Here is a 15,589-nt window from a genome sequence, read left to right on the forward strand (position 1 = left end):
GCTGTTCATCAAGATGACGACAAGGTTTGTTTGAGCCCAGATCGACCATGGCTTGTTATTATATGTATTTATAATTCCTCTATAATCTCTCGCTGTGTAATTCAAACATGGCGGTTTTTTGTTTTCATTCTGGCTTGTTGCGTAAGCGAATGACGTATCTCTGTAAACCAATAGCGCTCAGCTGCGCGTGTAGCTCCGCCTTTTGGTACCCTTTCTCGTGTTTGGTACCCTTACGAAAGGGTGCCGAAAAAGTGGTACGGTACGGTTCGGTACGCTTTTTGACAGTGGAAACGGCCATAAAAGCATACCAACCCGAACCGTACCGTACCACTCATTGGAAACGGGCCATTAGTGCCAATCGTCTACTGGTGCCGATCGTCTACTAATCGTCACAGACTACCGGTGTCTGTGAGAGACTAGTGATGTCTGTGAGAGACTAATGATGCCTAGGGATGTCCTCTGAGAGAATAGTGATGTCCTGTGAGACACTAGTGATGACCTGTAAGAGACTAGTGATATCCTGTGAAAGACCTGTGATGTCTAGTGTGATAGTATGTAGGAGGCTAGGGATGTTCATTGAGAGACTAGTGATGTCCTGTTAAAGACTATAGATGTCCTGTGAGAGACAAGTGATATCTAGTTATGTTCATTGAAAGACTACTAATGTCCTGTGAGAGACTATGTGCATTGAGAGATAGGTGATGTCCCGTAAGAGACTAGTGATGTCTAGTGATGTCCTGTGAGAGACTAGTGATGTCTGTGAGAGACGTCTTGTGAGAGACTAGTGATGTCTAGTGATGTCCTGTAAAACACTAGTAATGTCTGTGAGAGACCTGTGATGTCCTGTCCCTTCATTAATATTTATTATCCTGAATTTTCACTTTCCTTCATGCTACAGTTATCACTTTTCTCTCATTTTGATCATAATTTTAATGCTTATTGTTTTCCATAAAATAAAGAGTTCTTGTTAAAGTTCCTTGTTTATTTTGAAAAAGAATGATTAGCTTGTATAGCCACCACAATGTTTTCCCCCCAAATTTTAAGCAGGGCATCTCGCTCATGCAGTGGGTAGCACAATCGCCTCACAGCAAGAAGGTAGCTGGTTCGAGCCCCGGCTGGGTCAGTTGACATTTCTGTGTGGAGTTTTCATGTTCTCCCCGTGTTCGCGTGGGTTTCCTCCAGGTTCTCCGGTTTCCCCCACAGTCCAAAGACATACGCTATAAGGCAAGGATCACTAAACTTGTTCCTGGAGTGCTGGTGTCCTGCAGATTTTAGCTCCAACCCTAATCAAACACACCTGAACAAGCTAATCAAGGTCTTACAAGGTATACTTGAAACACCCAGGCAGGTGTGTTGAGGCAAGTTGGAGCTAAACCGTGCAGAGCACTGGACCTCCAGGAACGAGATTGGTGACCTCTGCTATAGGGGAATGGAATGAACTAAATTGTGTTTGTGTGTGAAAGAGTGTGTATGGGTGTTTCCCAGTGTTGGTTTGCCGCTGGAAGATCATCTGCTGCTGGATAAGTTGGTGGTTCATTCTGATGTGGCGACCCCTGATAAATAAAGATACTAAGAGGAAAAGAAAAGGAAGGAATGAATTCTAAGCAATACAGACTAAAATGTTGATAAATTGTTTTCTAGCTTAATTATAGAACCGTTGTATGTCAAGAAAGAAATTGAGTATCATTTATATAAAATGTTGTTGTTCCATTACCAAAATGGGTTTGTATTTTGGACCAATGTTGGATGATAATTATGTGTGGGATTTCTGTCCCTTGCAAACTGCAAACAGTACTTGTGCGTCACAAAAGCATAAAGGTATAATAACTGCAAGTATGCAAAACAAAACGACAAAGAAAAAAGTTTTCTCTTGTCCAAAGTCATGCAAAGCTCATATACATGTGCAAAAGCACATAGAGCAGGATGAGTGCATGCTGCGTAGGTAAAGGAAATGAAAACCACAAGTATGAGAATGAACAGCACAGTGACAGAGCGACTAAAATAGGTGTTTTGGATAGTGACTCTGGGGATTAGACTGGATGGATTTATTTTTTCAGAAAATTTGTGACAAACCTGGCTTATATTTCAGATGGACTTGATAGATCTGAGAAAGATGACTTTGATCCTGGAATTGTTTGTACTTTTTATTCTTCATGTATGGACTGATGCACTGGGTGAGTTCATATGGTGTCTAACAATACAAACTAGCCTAAATGCTGTCAGTTTTGCTTGCCAGTTCTATGCCAGTTGTATTTAATAAAGATTCTAAATTAAAGAAATACGTAGAATAGAAAATGATTTCAATTGTTATTCATTAGCATTGCTAGTTCCATAAAGACACTAACATTTGTGGAACCTTTTCTTGAGGTTTAAACCTAGTTCTTTATTTAAATCTTGTTTGCATAAAGAAAAACAAAGTTATTCCTGCAAAGGCATCTCTGCAAAAACACTCATTTAGAACCCAGAGCCTTATTTTAATAATGTCATTGTTTGAATTGTGTTGTAACTGGTTACTGTTTATGCTTATAAATACTTTGCAATGTTATATTTTTTAGGCCATGGTCCCCAATGCAATGTCTTTAAAGTTCACAGAGGGATTGTCCATAAAGCCTTTATAAACAAGTCTCTCACAATCTCCTGTAATCTGAAATATTGCAATGGTCAGACAATCAATGTTATATGGACAAAAGAAAACTTGAAAGATTGGATTCCAGTTTCTGGAAAAGATCAAATGAGAACTTCACAGACACTTTCATCATCTGATCTGTTAACTTCATATTTAACCTTCACAAATATATCAAAGTATCATGAAGGCAACTACAGATGTGAGCTACAGTTACAAAACATCAGCACAGTTGGCCATCATATTAATATTTCTGTCTCAGGTAACTACTTTTTTTCAAATTGTTTTGAGATTAAGTCCATTGTAACCATACATAGTAATTATTTGAAACTTTTGAACTTTTACAGATGACAAAATGGAAGAGGATTTCACTCAAAGTAAGACCAATTAATGTTTAATCACAGATGTGAATGATTTTATATATATATATATATATATATATATATATATATATATATATATATATATATATATATATATATATATATATATATATATATATACTGTACAGTGAGCATAGTTTTTTCTTTTTGAGCATAACACTATTTGTTTTTTTCTTAGTCGCAAATGAAAGCAATTCAAGCTTATGGTGGTGGCCGTATCTTTTTATCTGTGTGGGTATAACGATTCTTGTTCTGGTAATAATGTTCATCGCTATCCTGTGTATTTATGGATTTAAAAGTAAGTCCTCTTCCATTATTTTGACATATGCAAGATTTGTCATCATCCTGACATTAACCGTTTTAATATCTGTATATCAGGTTCAGGAAAAGAGAAAAGAAAGAGAGCGCAGGTTCAGGTATAATTTATAATTTACTCTGATTATTGCTGTTTTTTAAATTTGTACTATATTGCTGTGTTTACTATTGTTGATGAGTATAATTCTGTTTATACTATTGGTTTTTCTGACAGATTTAGTATTACATTTTTGCACTGTGATAACTTTAGATTATTTGATTGTTTTTGTATGTATATTTTGTGTATGTTTTGTTCAAAGTATACATTTTGCCATTGGAAATCTTGACCCTCATGTAATTTGTGCTACATACATAAAATGTAAAAACGTTAAAGATCAATATCTCAAGCCACCAAGAATGCAAATGATACATTTTAAGTAGGCTTCCAAATACCAAAGCTATGCAATTTTCACAAATGAAACCTCAAATGTTATCTATTTGAGTTAATTGCTCATATTGACTTCTCACAACTTGATTCAAAAGCATAGAAATTTTCTAGATTCTAGATTTCTAGATTTTCTTATTTACCCAAGTCTTCAAAATGAAGCCAAACAAGATCAACTTTAAAGATGGGAACATCAATCAAAACAACTAATATATTTTCTAATCTGTTGTCTAACCATGTTTAATTACACAGTAAACCTCACCTCTCTTTTTAATTTAGTATCCAATTATAAAGAAGAGCACAGAATAAATGGAATTAATTAACTTTACTATACTCTAAGAAATTCACTGATATGTTTTAAGGCTAATCCCAAGACTTAAATCTGAGGACTGAAAGAATTAAAATATATCAGTGCTTTTTTTGTCTCAAGATGGACATCAGTATTAATTTTTCTAAGGCACGTTAAAAAAATGAATCAATTAATGAATTAATTGTCCTATCTGCACTATGTAAATCGAAAATTGAATAAGCTAATATTTAAAGGGATAGTTCACCTAAACTGAAAATTCTTTCATCTTTTACTCATCCATCACATCACAAACCTGTTGTTCAATAGAAATAAATTTATTCAGAAAAAAATCCAAAAAAACAGTAACCTTTGGATTCCATAGGAAAAACAAATACTTTGTAACATTATTCAAAATATCTTCTTATATCAAAAAGACAAACCCATAAATATTCGGAACTAATTGAGGGAGGGTAATAGTGAGCAAATTGTCATTTTTAAGTTGAACTGTCCTTTTAAGTACATTTGACTCAATGTATTTAAGTTCACAGTACTGATATTGTATTTAAAACTTAAATGTTTTACTGAGTTTAACTCATCAAATGTTACAGTGTACATTTTAGGCGTCTGAATTTGCCAAAACTATATTGCCTATTATTTGTTATGTTTGCAGTATACAGCACGATCTATGATGCCTCAACTGACCCCGAATATTCCGAAGCGTGACAGATTTGTCCAGTATTCAGAAGACACACAGAGACACTCTCTTGACAGTTTACCACAAGTTCAGTCTTTATCGCATCTGTCAGATTGTGGTGATAATTTACTGTCTAACAGGAAAGACAGCAGATCAAGTCAGGTTGTTTATGCCTCTCTACATCACCTTGCTCCAACACCATTATCTTCTACACCTCGTCCAACAACTGACGAGTGTTCAGAATACGCAGCGATACGTGTCTCCTGAGGCTTTGATTTTGGGTTACGCAGGATGTCAAATCAACGCAACTTTCGTCAATTAGTAAAACTGTTAATTCACAAAGTGGTTTTGTGAAGCTGTACTGTACAGTTGGGCTAACAGGAAGCTGAAGATGTATGATTTTCACACTGCTTCACGCAATGGAAAGTCGTTAAAGGTGGATTTTATGAGTCAAACTCATACAACATGTATTGAAGTTGTATGCACTAACATGAAAACCTGAATTTGTTATACATGGAAGGCAGTATTCATTTGGACCTAAATAGTTTTCCTAAATATTTCAAATAACTGTAAAATTAAATGTTAAATATTTGTGGAACTATGGGTGGTCTCACAGTGTGACGCATTTGGATAGGAATTAAAATTACATTCTTTTTATCATCCATTTTTTACAACTTACTGCTGACATATGGGTAAAACCTAGTGGTTTGAATGATAGTGGATAAAATGAAAACTGAAACAATTAAACACTTTAAAAAAAAATTAATTAATATTTTGGGCTGCCGTGTGACTCTTCAATTATGTATTTTAATTTTATCAAATGATTATTGCTCTAAAAATGGATGACAGGAATCGTTGTACTATAATCTAATGTTACTCTTGAGTTTTATTTTGTGTCGTATGATGTCAAATGACCATCAGTTGCAGATTCACTGCTGTTTGTAAATCCTGCCTGAGGTAATAGGTCGACTGTGGAGTTTAATGGTGATGTGATTTATACACACTACTCCTTTCACAAACTGTCACATAAGTTCTATGGCATTTTGAGTCGTCTCTACGGACATAACAATTAGCGACAAGGATGGCTGAGGAATTCCCCACGCTGTCACTAACTCCCCCGAGCCCCTTTCTGCCTCATTCGGGCGAGCCTACAGTCCCATGGGAGCAGTGGAAAACAGCTTTCAAAACGTACCTTTTAGCAATGGGCCTCGATGGCGTCCCAACGAAGCGGAAAATGGCTCCTCCACTGCCTCAGTGCCGAAGGACAGCGTGTTTTTCGCACCCTCGGAGATGCCGACGATTACGCTGCTGCGATTACACTGTTGGATCGACATTTTGAAAGGAAACAAAGTCGGCTGAAACAGCTGCAGTTCCGTCAGCGCAGTCGGCGCGCCGGTGAGTCGATTGCTCAATATGTTGCAGACTTGAGGGGGCTGGTTAAATCATGCCGTTTTGGTGCGTTATCAGAGAAGATGATACGAGATCAGCTAATTGAAAAAATAAACAATACACTCGTGCAGGAGTGGTTGTTGTTGGAAAATGATAATCTCACTTTAGAGAAAGCTTTAATTCTGGCCTCACAAATTGAGTCTGCTACACAGTGTGCTGCTAAATTAAACACATCGCGTGACGCTAGTTTAGACAGCGGTGGATTTATACAAGAATGCACACAAATCCACGGGGCAGAGGCAGATGTATCATCAAGTGCAGACATACAATATGCACAAACTCAATTTCAGCGGCGATGTGGAAATTGTGGTTCTAATAGACATTCATCACGGGCCCCGGTCTGCCCTCCACGGGGACAAACATGCAGACGATGTCACAAGCTAAACCACTTTGCACAATGTTGCAGTTCAGCGAGTTTCTATACCTGTGCTGTTAATATAGCTGAATCCTGTATCCCTCTGCTCCTGAACACAGGAGCAAAAAACTCTCTACTAAATATGGCCACTTATGAATGTTTCCTGCCACACTTGCCACTTCAGCCACCTTCTCTTAATCTGTTTGGATATGGAAGTTCTGCAATTGACGTCATTGGTCTCATACATGCACCTGTCCAATATGGAAATAAGGCCCTACCCAACTTCCCATTTCACATCACACGTAATGGCAGCAATATCCTTGGACTGGACCTGTTTTTGAGCTTGGATTTTCCCTTACTGGACAATGAGGGGGCTCAAATTCTGACTGTCAGCTGTCCCTGGCAACAAGAATGGCCCACGCTGTTTGATGGCCTTGGGTGCTTATCTGCATTTCTTCACCAGCCTCTCTTGGACCACACAGTTAAACCAATCATACAGCCACTTCGCCGCATTCCACTGGCCTTGCGTGAGGAAGTGACAGCAGAACTTGTCAAATTGCAAGCAGAGGGGATCATTGAGCCTGTTGATGCCTCTCCATGGGTGTCTAATTTGACGGTGGCTAAAAAAAAATCTGGCAGATTGAGGATTTGCGTGGATTTAAGATCTGTCAACAAAGCGGTAATCCCGGATCGCTATCCTCTGCCATCAATTGAAGAGCTAACAACACATTTTCATGGCTCGACGATTTTTTCCAAACTCAACCTCCGTCAAGGCTATCTTCAGGTTCCCCTTCATCCAGATTTCTACTGCATAGACATCTAACTGCATTCGTTACACACGTTGGTGTATTTCATTATACAAGGATGCCATTCGGACTCAGTTCGGCCTCAAGTTGCTTTCAAAAAATCATGTCCACCATACTAGCTGGTGTTCCTGGCACTGCCATCTACCTTGATGACATCATTGTCCATGCCCCGAATGCAGCGATACATGAACAGCGATTAAAGGCTACTTTTGCTGCACTCAGTCAGCATAAGTTAACAATTAACACAAAAAAGTGTTTATTTGCAGTACCAGAGGTTGACTTTGTTGGCTTTAATGTCTCAGCCAAGGGCCTCTCACCATTGCACTCCAATATTGAGTAATATTCTTTAGGTGCCAGAGGTTTCATCTGCTGCAGAAGTTGCTTCGTTCCAGGGGATGACAACATAGTATATGCGTTTCTTACCTCAGTATTCAACGATCACATACCCTCTCTTCTAGTGCAGTTCACACCAGGAGGCTCCCTCACTCTCTGCTCAGTTCTTCATGTTCTTTGCCCCTGGCACAGCATGCAGTGACTCCGCAAGCTACAGTACATCCCTACCACCAGCTACAACAATGCAGGACAGGCCTCTTAGATCACACATGCGGCCCGCTCGTTTCTAGGACTACTTAACATCCTTTCACACTTAGTTCACCGGGAGGGGAGGGGAAATGTTGCAGAGTTAGTTAATCATTACCTTGAGTTTAATAAGAGTAATGTGTTTATTTACACAAATAATAATTAAAGAGAGCAGGTCACTTTAAGTTTCGGAAAATGTGTGATGACGTGAATGCTAGATAGGATCACGAGTTTTTGGTGAGTGTGAGTGTAGAGAGGGAAGAAAAGGAAGGACACCAATAAAAGTATATAAGTTCTATGGCATTTCGAGTCATCTCTACGGACATAACAGACTTGCAACTCGACTTGGACTTTAACATAAATGACTTGGACTTTCACTTGGACTTGCACCTATTGACTTGTAAAGACTTGCTACCTCCCATAAAAAGCCCAAAGATAAAAAGTATGTTGACACGGACCTCTCTCTCTCTGTGTTCATGCATCTGTGTGTGTGTGTGACAGAGAGCATGCGCGCATTCGGCACGACATCCAATCAAAGCACCGTAGATGGTTTTGATTCAACAGCATCCAACGTGACTACTATGAGGCGCCGGAGTGGACAAAAGTTAAGCGAACACAGAGAGACTGAGCCAATACTCGCACGCCAATACTCCCATCCCTCTCGCATCCATTCGGTCTTTCTCGCGCGTACAATCGGTCTTTCTGCGTTTTGCTCTCCAGAGATCCTCCTGTTAAATTGGTTATCTCAAGAATGTTGATATGGTTTCTATATTGCTACACTATGTATTAATGATATACGAAAAACTAAGAGGTTATGGTAAATTCTATAATAAATTCTAGTGTTTTTGAGTGTTAGGTATACTGCCTATGTTTTAGGCTAGTATTATTAACAACTTGTTAATGAATGCTTCAGCATGCTGTGGTATTAAGAATAGTGAACTGATAAAATTAAATACAAAGTTTTACTACAGTAAAGTGTGGTGAATTTTAGTATTATACACCCTATATTGTAAAAAAACAAAACACAACACTGGGTAATTTGTTTATATTACACTTGTGTTACCATAGCAACTATAGTAGTACCACAATTGATTAATTGAAGTACTTTACTGTAGTAGGCTACTGCTCAAAACACTGCACATGCCGAGGTGTTCAGGGGCCGTGTGGAACAGCTTCTCCTCAAAATGAAGAGGATGACAGGGAAAATTTCTTCCAAAATCTCATCAACAATGTGGAAGACATTTGTTTTAGTTGCCTTGATAAAATGGGATTGATCATGACATTTATTTGAAGCGAGTACAGTAGGTTATAATATCAAGTTTTTTCTTATCACAGTTACTTTCTGCTTGCGTTAGTTATATTTTTGTTTAAATGATTTTTTTATTTTATTAGGATGGTGCACTTTTGGATGTTTAATAAATGTTTTTAAAATAGAATGTATTCTTTACATCCAATGACTGTTCCAGGGGAAGAGTGCCACGGCCACCCCTGTGTAAACTCTGGCCACCCCAATACGATTTGGCTGTTGACATTATTAATTTAAATGTACTTACGTAAATTCACAATATTTCAATAAATAAATAAATAGCAGCCACTAAACTATTGTGGATTGATTGGTGCCACTGACGTAGGTGATTCACCCCCAGATCCTCATTGACAGCATGCACACATCTTCAATATAGACAGCAATGGCAATTTAATATTTACCCTAAGGTACATTAATAGAAGAAGCTGTATTAATAATAATGTGGCTCAAAGAGTAATATGGATAAATGATAATATTAGAGTCTGTATAGTATATGTTTGTGTATATATAGTCATGCCTTTTGTTCATTTGATTGATTAATTCATTCATTCATTATTCTTCATTAATTTTAGACATGGCATATACCATATGCTGTACAATAGAAGTATTTGAAAATTACTGAAAAGTTATTTATAACCTATGATATGGCTGTATTTTGTCTTTAAAACGAATGCTACGGGACAGTATGTCGATTACCAGCTGACCGCTAAGCTCCATATGGACAGCTTTTCCGCTGTTACCAGTGCGGGTCAATCGGTGCTTTTTAAAACACTATCAGTGGGGTTTAGGGAAGAAGGAGGGTGGGCCAGTTCAGTCAGTCAGTCATAAAATAGCATTTCTTTGTGAGATCAGGCTGGACAGTACTTATAGCTACCACTGATGTGTTCCGCAGCATCTTCAAAAATTAACTCTTACCTTAGTTTCCACATGTTTTCAAAAGACAAAGACATGCAGAAGAGGTGGGTTGATAACATTTGAAGTGACAATTTTACAGTACAGAAAAGACAAGGGAGGGTAGACGATTTTTCCAGTCCAGCGACCTGAATAAGCCTCGAGCATGAATCAGGCGCAACTTTTGACAAAATGAGCTGTCCCAGTGCTGTTTCACTGGAACAACTTGCTGTTCCAGCTACACAACCTAGAGTTTGGGAGAGGATAAAGCAACTAAACACAGACCCAGAACATTGCCTTGAAAGTGAAAAAACTGAACATTAATTAATTCATTAATTTTCTTTTCGGCTTAGTCCCTTTATTAATCTAGGGTTGCCACAGCGGAATGAACCACCAACTTATCCAGAATATGTTTTAAGCAGCAAATGCCCTTCCAGCGCAACCCATCACTGGGAAACATGCATTCACACACATACACTAGACAATTTAGCCTACCCAATTCACCTATACCACATGTCTTTGGACTTGTGGGGAAAACCGGAGCAAGACTGAACATACATACATAAAAATGTCTTTAGCTATTCTATATATTTGTTTTTTTTAGTTCAGAATAAGCCCTTTATATAATTCAATGTACATCATTTGAAATATTCTTTACTTTAAATTAATGTAAAATTGTGAAAAAAATATTTTATTCACATAAACAGAAAAACTAAAATTGAATCAGTTGTGTTCTCAGCATGATGCCTCTTCTGTTACTTGTACATAGAAAGGTATTTTAGCAAACACATGTAAAAACAACTAATAATGACACCTCTGTTTTTTGGAACTCAACACAGCTCTGTAAATGCGTTGTACAAACATGTCATTGTGGGCCCAAAAGACAGTCACACCATTCCATGCCTGTGATAAGCAACTGTCCCTGCACTTGCCAATAATAAGGATAGTCAAAAATTCTTATATATTTTTATATTACTTTTGATATTTCATAAAACCTTGTTGAAGGTCATGAAAAATGTTATGTTTTCTGTGTTATGTTAAACCCCAAGAAAAAGGCACGTTTTCATTATTTGTTTTTCTTCAAACTCAACTTTGGCGTATACACGTGCTCAGCACTTTGCAGATAATATTGTCTGTTTCCAGCAATAGCGATTTTAAATAGGATCATAATAATCACTTTACTTGGAGGGTCACATTATCATTAACTAAACTACTCATGAACTTTTTTTCTTTAAAGTTTAAACTGTTCATTATGTATATTGTAAACAAGCTATAGATGTGCATAACTATTACTTTTAAACAGGAGTTCATGGGTAGTTAGGAATGAGATAATGATAATGTACCCCTCCAAGTAAAGTCATGTCACAAAGATACATTAATGAGTTCATGTTAGTCTAATTTAGCTGAAACTAAAGTGTTTAAACAAACATGAACTAACAAGTTAGCCATTATTCACACATGTACTCATGTGACTCATGTTGTAGGTAAAGTTAGTTCATGATTAGTGAATGCCTCATCATCAGTTCATAATAAAGAAATGTTTCTTTTACATTATTCATGTGTTGTTATTGTAGTGTTACAATTTTTATTAGATTTATCCAAATGTTGGGCGTATATGGCAAGTTGTTTAACAGTGATTTTTATATATTAGTTGCAGTGTAATATAACAAAATTAGCTCAGGGTATATGAATATTAACAATAATGAGTTATTATTAAATTATGAATATTTTGATTTAACTTAAAGTTAAATGTAGCCGAATAAACATAACAATGAATTTATTCACTCGACCGAGTAGACTGCTTTTACTCATTCATTTTTCCTTTGGCTTAGTCCTTCATTTATCAGGGGTCACCAGAGCGGAATGAATTAACCGGCAACTACTCCGTCATATTTTTTATGCAACGGATGCCCTTCCAGCTGCAACCCAGTACTGGCAAACACCCATACACTCTCACATTCACACACTCATACACTACGGCCAATTTAGTTCATCACACATGTCTTTGGACTGTGGGGGAAACCGGTGCACTCAGATGAAACCCATGTGAACACAGGAAAACAAAGCAAACTCCAGACAGAAATGCCAACTGGTCCAGCCAGAACTCGAAGCAGCGGCCTTTCTTCTGTAAGGCGACAGTGCTAACCACTGAGCCACCATGCCACTCCAACTCCTTTACTGTCTATTTATTTGGAAAGGTAATAATACTTCTTGTGAAGTAAAGGAATATTTTTTTTGTTGTTTTAAGTAATTTTAATAAAGCTGGTAGCAAAAAAAAAGATATTTTACCATTAAAGTGACCATTTTCTGTGAGGCAAAACAAAGACGATCCACATAACATGATTTAATAACTAACAAATACCGAACAAAAACATATGATACATAAAACACAGAAAAGCAAGGAAATATAAAATGTAGGTAAAGAATGGCAATATTAACTCAATTCCCACACAGCTAATAAGAACTACCAAGAAACAATAAGTGAAGTTTATCTATAAACTAATTTCGAGAGGATCATGTGCTTATGATTGTTCTCAGCTGGGCCGACATCAGCTCATGATTGATTCTCCAATCAGATTATTCCGAACTCACTATAAATAACCAGAGTTTTTCTTATCTCAATATCTGTTGTCTTGAAGAATCTCCACTCCCCCCCACCCACCTCTACTCCCCCACCTTTCCAGATGGGTGACAAGGCGGCCCAGTGATTTGCACTTTTGCCTCACAGCAAGAATATCTCCAGTTAAAGTCTGTAATGAACTTTACGGTCACTTGGCCGCCGGGAAGAAGGAGGCAGAGAACCGACGAACATTTAACAAGTTTTAATGAATAAATAAACCAAAATCTCTCTGCTTCCTCTGCCATCATTCCTCCTCTTATAGTCTTCACTTACGCGGTGGCCTTGTTCCATTCTCTTGGCCCCACCCCCTCGCCACGAAGTCTATTCTAACCAGTTGACATTTCTGTGCGGAGTTTGCTCGTTCTCCCCGTGCTCACGTGGGTTTTCCCTAGGTTCTCCAGTTTCCTCCCACAGTCCAAAAAACATGCAACCTAAGTAAATACCAGAGTGATACCACAGCCAAGCTCTTAGTGAGTACACCTCTCCTCAGCCATCCTATAACTGCAATTGCCAGAAATAAGACGGGGGAGTTCATCGAGATCTACCTGAGCTCAAACTCCCCTCTCGCCCTGGAAAAGGGAGGGAGCCCCAGGCTCGAGGATCTCATAAGCTCAGGGCTCTCAGTACAGCAAAACAACCAAGCTTTATTATCAATGATAAGCTAAGTGTGAACTCTTGAAAACATCTTTTTGATGAAAGGGGAACCACTTAGAAACGCAAAACTAATACTTGCAGTTTTGGTCTCTCGGCTCTTCATGCAGGGATCCTACTATGCGAAATGAGATCCTTCAGAAGTCCTGATGTTGTGCTTGTGTTTGTGGCCCAAGTTGGATGACCCAGCTATCACAGAAAAGGGGAGAATTTAAGTTATTGGTCTGGTCAAACTCACTCTCTCCTGACTTACCAATACCTTGAGAGGAAGGTTTGAGTGGTGGTTAATTTCTCTGATGGGATCGTCCCAAGTGAACCGATTAATTTTTAACTCGCGGTATAACAGAATGTAAAGCACACAAGTCATCATCATAGGTTCTAGATCATAGGTTGTGGGATTGCTTGAGGGACGCACGATCATAAATACAGTAACACTTTATTTTGTGGGTCCGTTTGAGTATTAGTAGACTGCCTGCTTAATATCTGTGGCGACCCCGGATTAATAAAGGGACTGAAAAGAAAATGAATGAATGAATGGTCTAATAATCTAAAAATTCTTAAATCAAGATGCATTTTCTAGACAAGCACAAAATATTATCTTATATTCAGAAATAATAAGTCAAAATAAAGTGAGTTTTTCCTTAAAACGAATGAAATCTGCCAATGGGGTAATTAAAAATATTTTATTTCAAAGTGAAAACAATGTTATTTTACTTAAACCATTGACAGATCATTTTGCTTGTTTTAAGCAAAAACTTGCTTATTTTTGACTTATTCATTCATTTTCTTTTTGGCTTAGTCCCTTTATTAATCAGGGGTAGCCACAGTGGAATGAACCTCCAACTTATCCAGCACATGTTTTGCACAACGGATGCCCTTCCAGCCGCAACCCATCACTGGGAATCACCCATACACTCTTGCACACACTCACATGCACTAGGGCCAATTTAGCTTGTTCAATTTATCTGTACTGCATGTCTTTGGACTGTGGGGAAACCACAGCACCCGGAGGAAACCCACGGTCTGAATTTCTGGTTTTGAATTTTAGAATATTGAATTTGATGTTCTGAATTTCTTCATCTTGAAAATTGGAAACTGTATTTTTACAAACCCAATATCTGCAGTCTAGGAATTCTGAAGTTTAAAAAAAATCTGAAGTTTAAAAATACGTCTATAAAAAAATGAAACCTTGAAAAATTCAGCTCCCATTCGGATGGGGAACTCCAATGCTATGTGGAAACTTCCACTATGGGGATTTCGTCAGAAACCAATCATCTGAAAGAGTATAAAACGGGCCAATGAAATGCCAATGAGTTGGCGGCGTCAGCGTGCACAGCTGGCGTCAATGACAATCAGTCATGCTATAAAGACGCAGCCAGTGCCATGCTCGACATCCTTTTTGCTTTCAGAGCCTTTCATAAAGCTTCTGAGAGAATCTTTGGGGGAATCTCCAACCTGTGTCTACAGAGAGAGATCGAGAAGCAGCTTCTCCCAGTCCAGAGCGTGTATACGCAGTGGCAGATGGTCAAGCTGGGTTTCTCTCACTTGCCTGGCTTCCTTTGGGTCTGGTCCTCCAAGAACGGTTTGTCTATAGGAAAAAAGCTTTCCTAAAAGAGCAACACGGTCGTGCAGCGCGTCTTTTTCAAGATGTCACTCCGACAGTGCGTTTCTGGATGCGGTGGTTTCCTGTCCCCAGATGATGCCATCACTGTGATGTCATGTCTGTTGCGCATTTAAGATCGCGGCTCGCTCTTGCAAAAGAGCAACCCTCCCCAGTTGTCACCCGCACTGCGGTTGGCACTCAGGCAGATCTGAGGGTTACAGTGGGAGTAAATCCGCCACCCTTAGGCTGCGGACCTCTCGCTTCTCCACATGCTCCATCCAAGCTTCAGGTGAAGAGAAGCGCTCCATCCTTGGATGGTCGCTCTCTCACATGATGACACCGAGGGTCAGATGTCCATCGCTGATTCGGTGGATGGGCTGTCATTGTCTGATGAGGATGCTAACCTGCTCGCTCCCTCCCTCCGGGGTGGAGAGCGCGGCGTTGGCATCTAAAAAGGACATGATGGCCGTGCTTTCTCGTGCTGCTTCGGCCGTGGGCCTGGTGATGGTTTATCCCCCAGCCCCACGGCCGGACCGACTAGAAGGGTGTTATGCGGAGGATATAAGGAGGCAAGACCTTCAAAGCCTCCCGTCCCCTTCTT

The 15,589-nt window shown here is 38.8% G+C and overlaps 1 protein-coding gene across 1 annotated transcript; it reads left to right on the forward strand.

Moving 5' to 3' along the window:
* The first annotated feature begins 1,983 nt into the window (after nucleotides 1-1,983).
* On the forward strand, nucleotides 1,984-5,415 carry si:ch211-214p13.8 (uncharacterized). Its single transcript, XM_056465971.1, has 6 exons — nucleotides 1,984-2,174; nucleotides 2,556-2,885; nucleotides 2,971-3,000; nucleotides 3,185-3,304; nucleotides 3,385-3,422; nucleotides 4,705-5,415. The coding sequence occupies exons 1-6, from the start codon at nucleotides 2,090-2,092 to the stop codon at nucleotides 4,993-4,995; spliced, it is 894 nt and encodes a 297-aa protein (XP_056321946.1). The 5' UTR covers nucleotides 1,984-2,089; the 3' UTR covers nucleotides 4,996-5,415.
* The last annotated feature ends 10,174 nt before the right edge of the window (nucleotides 5,416-15,589 follow it).

Source organism: Danio aesculapii, chromosome 9 (genome assembly GCF_903798145.1).
Source record: "Danio aesculapii chromosome 9, fDanAes4.1, whole genome shotgun sequence".
Taxonomy (NCBI): domain Eukaryota; kingdom Metazoa; phylum Chordata; class Actinopteri; order Cypriniformes; family Danionidae; genus Danio; species Danio aesculapii.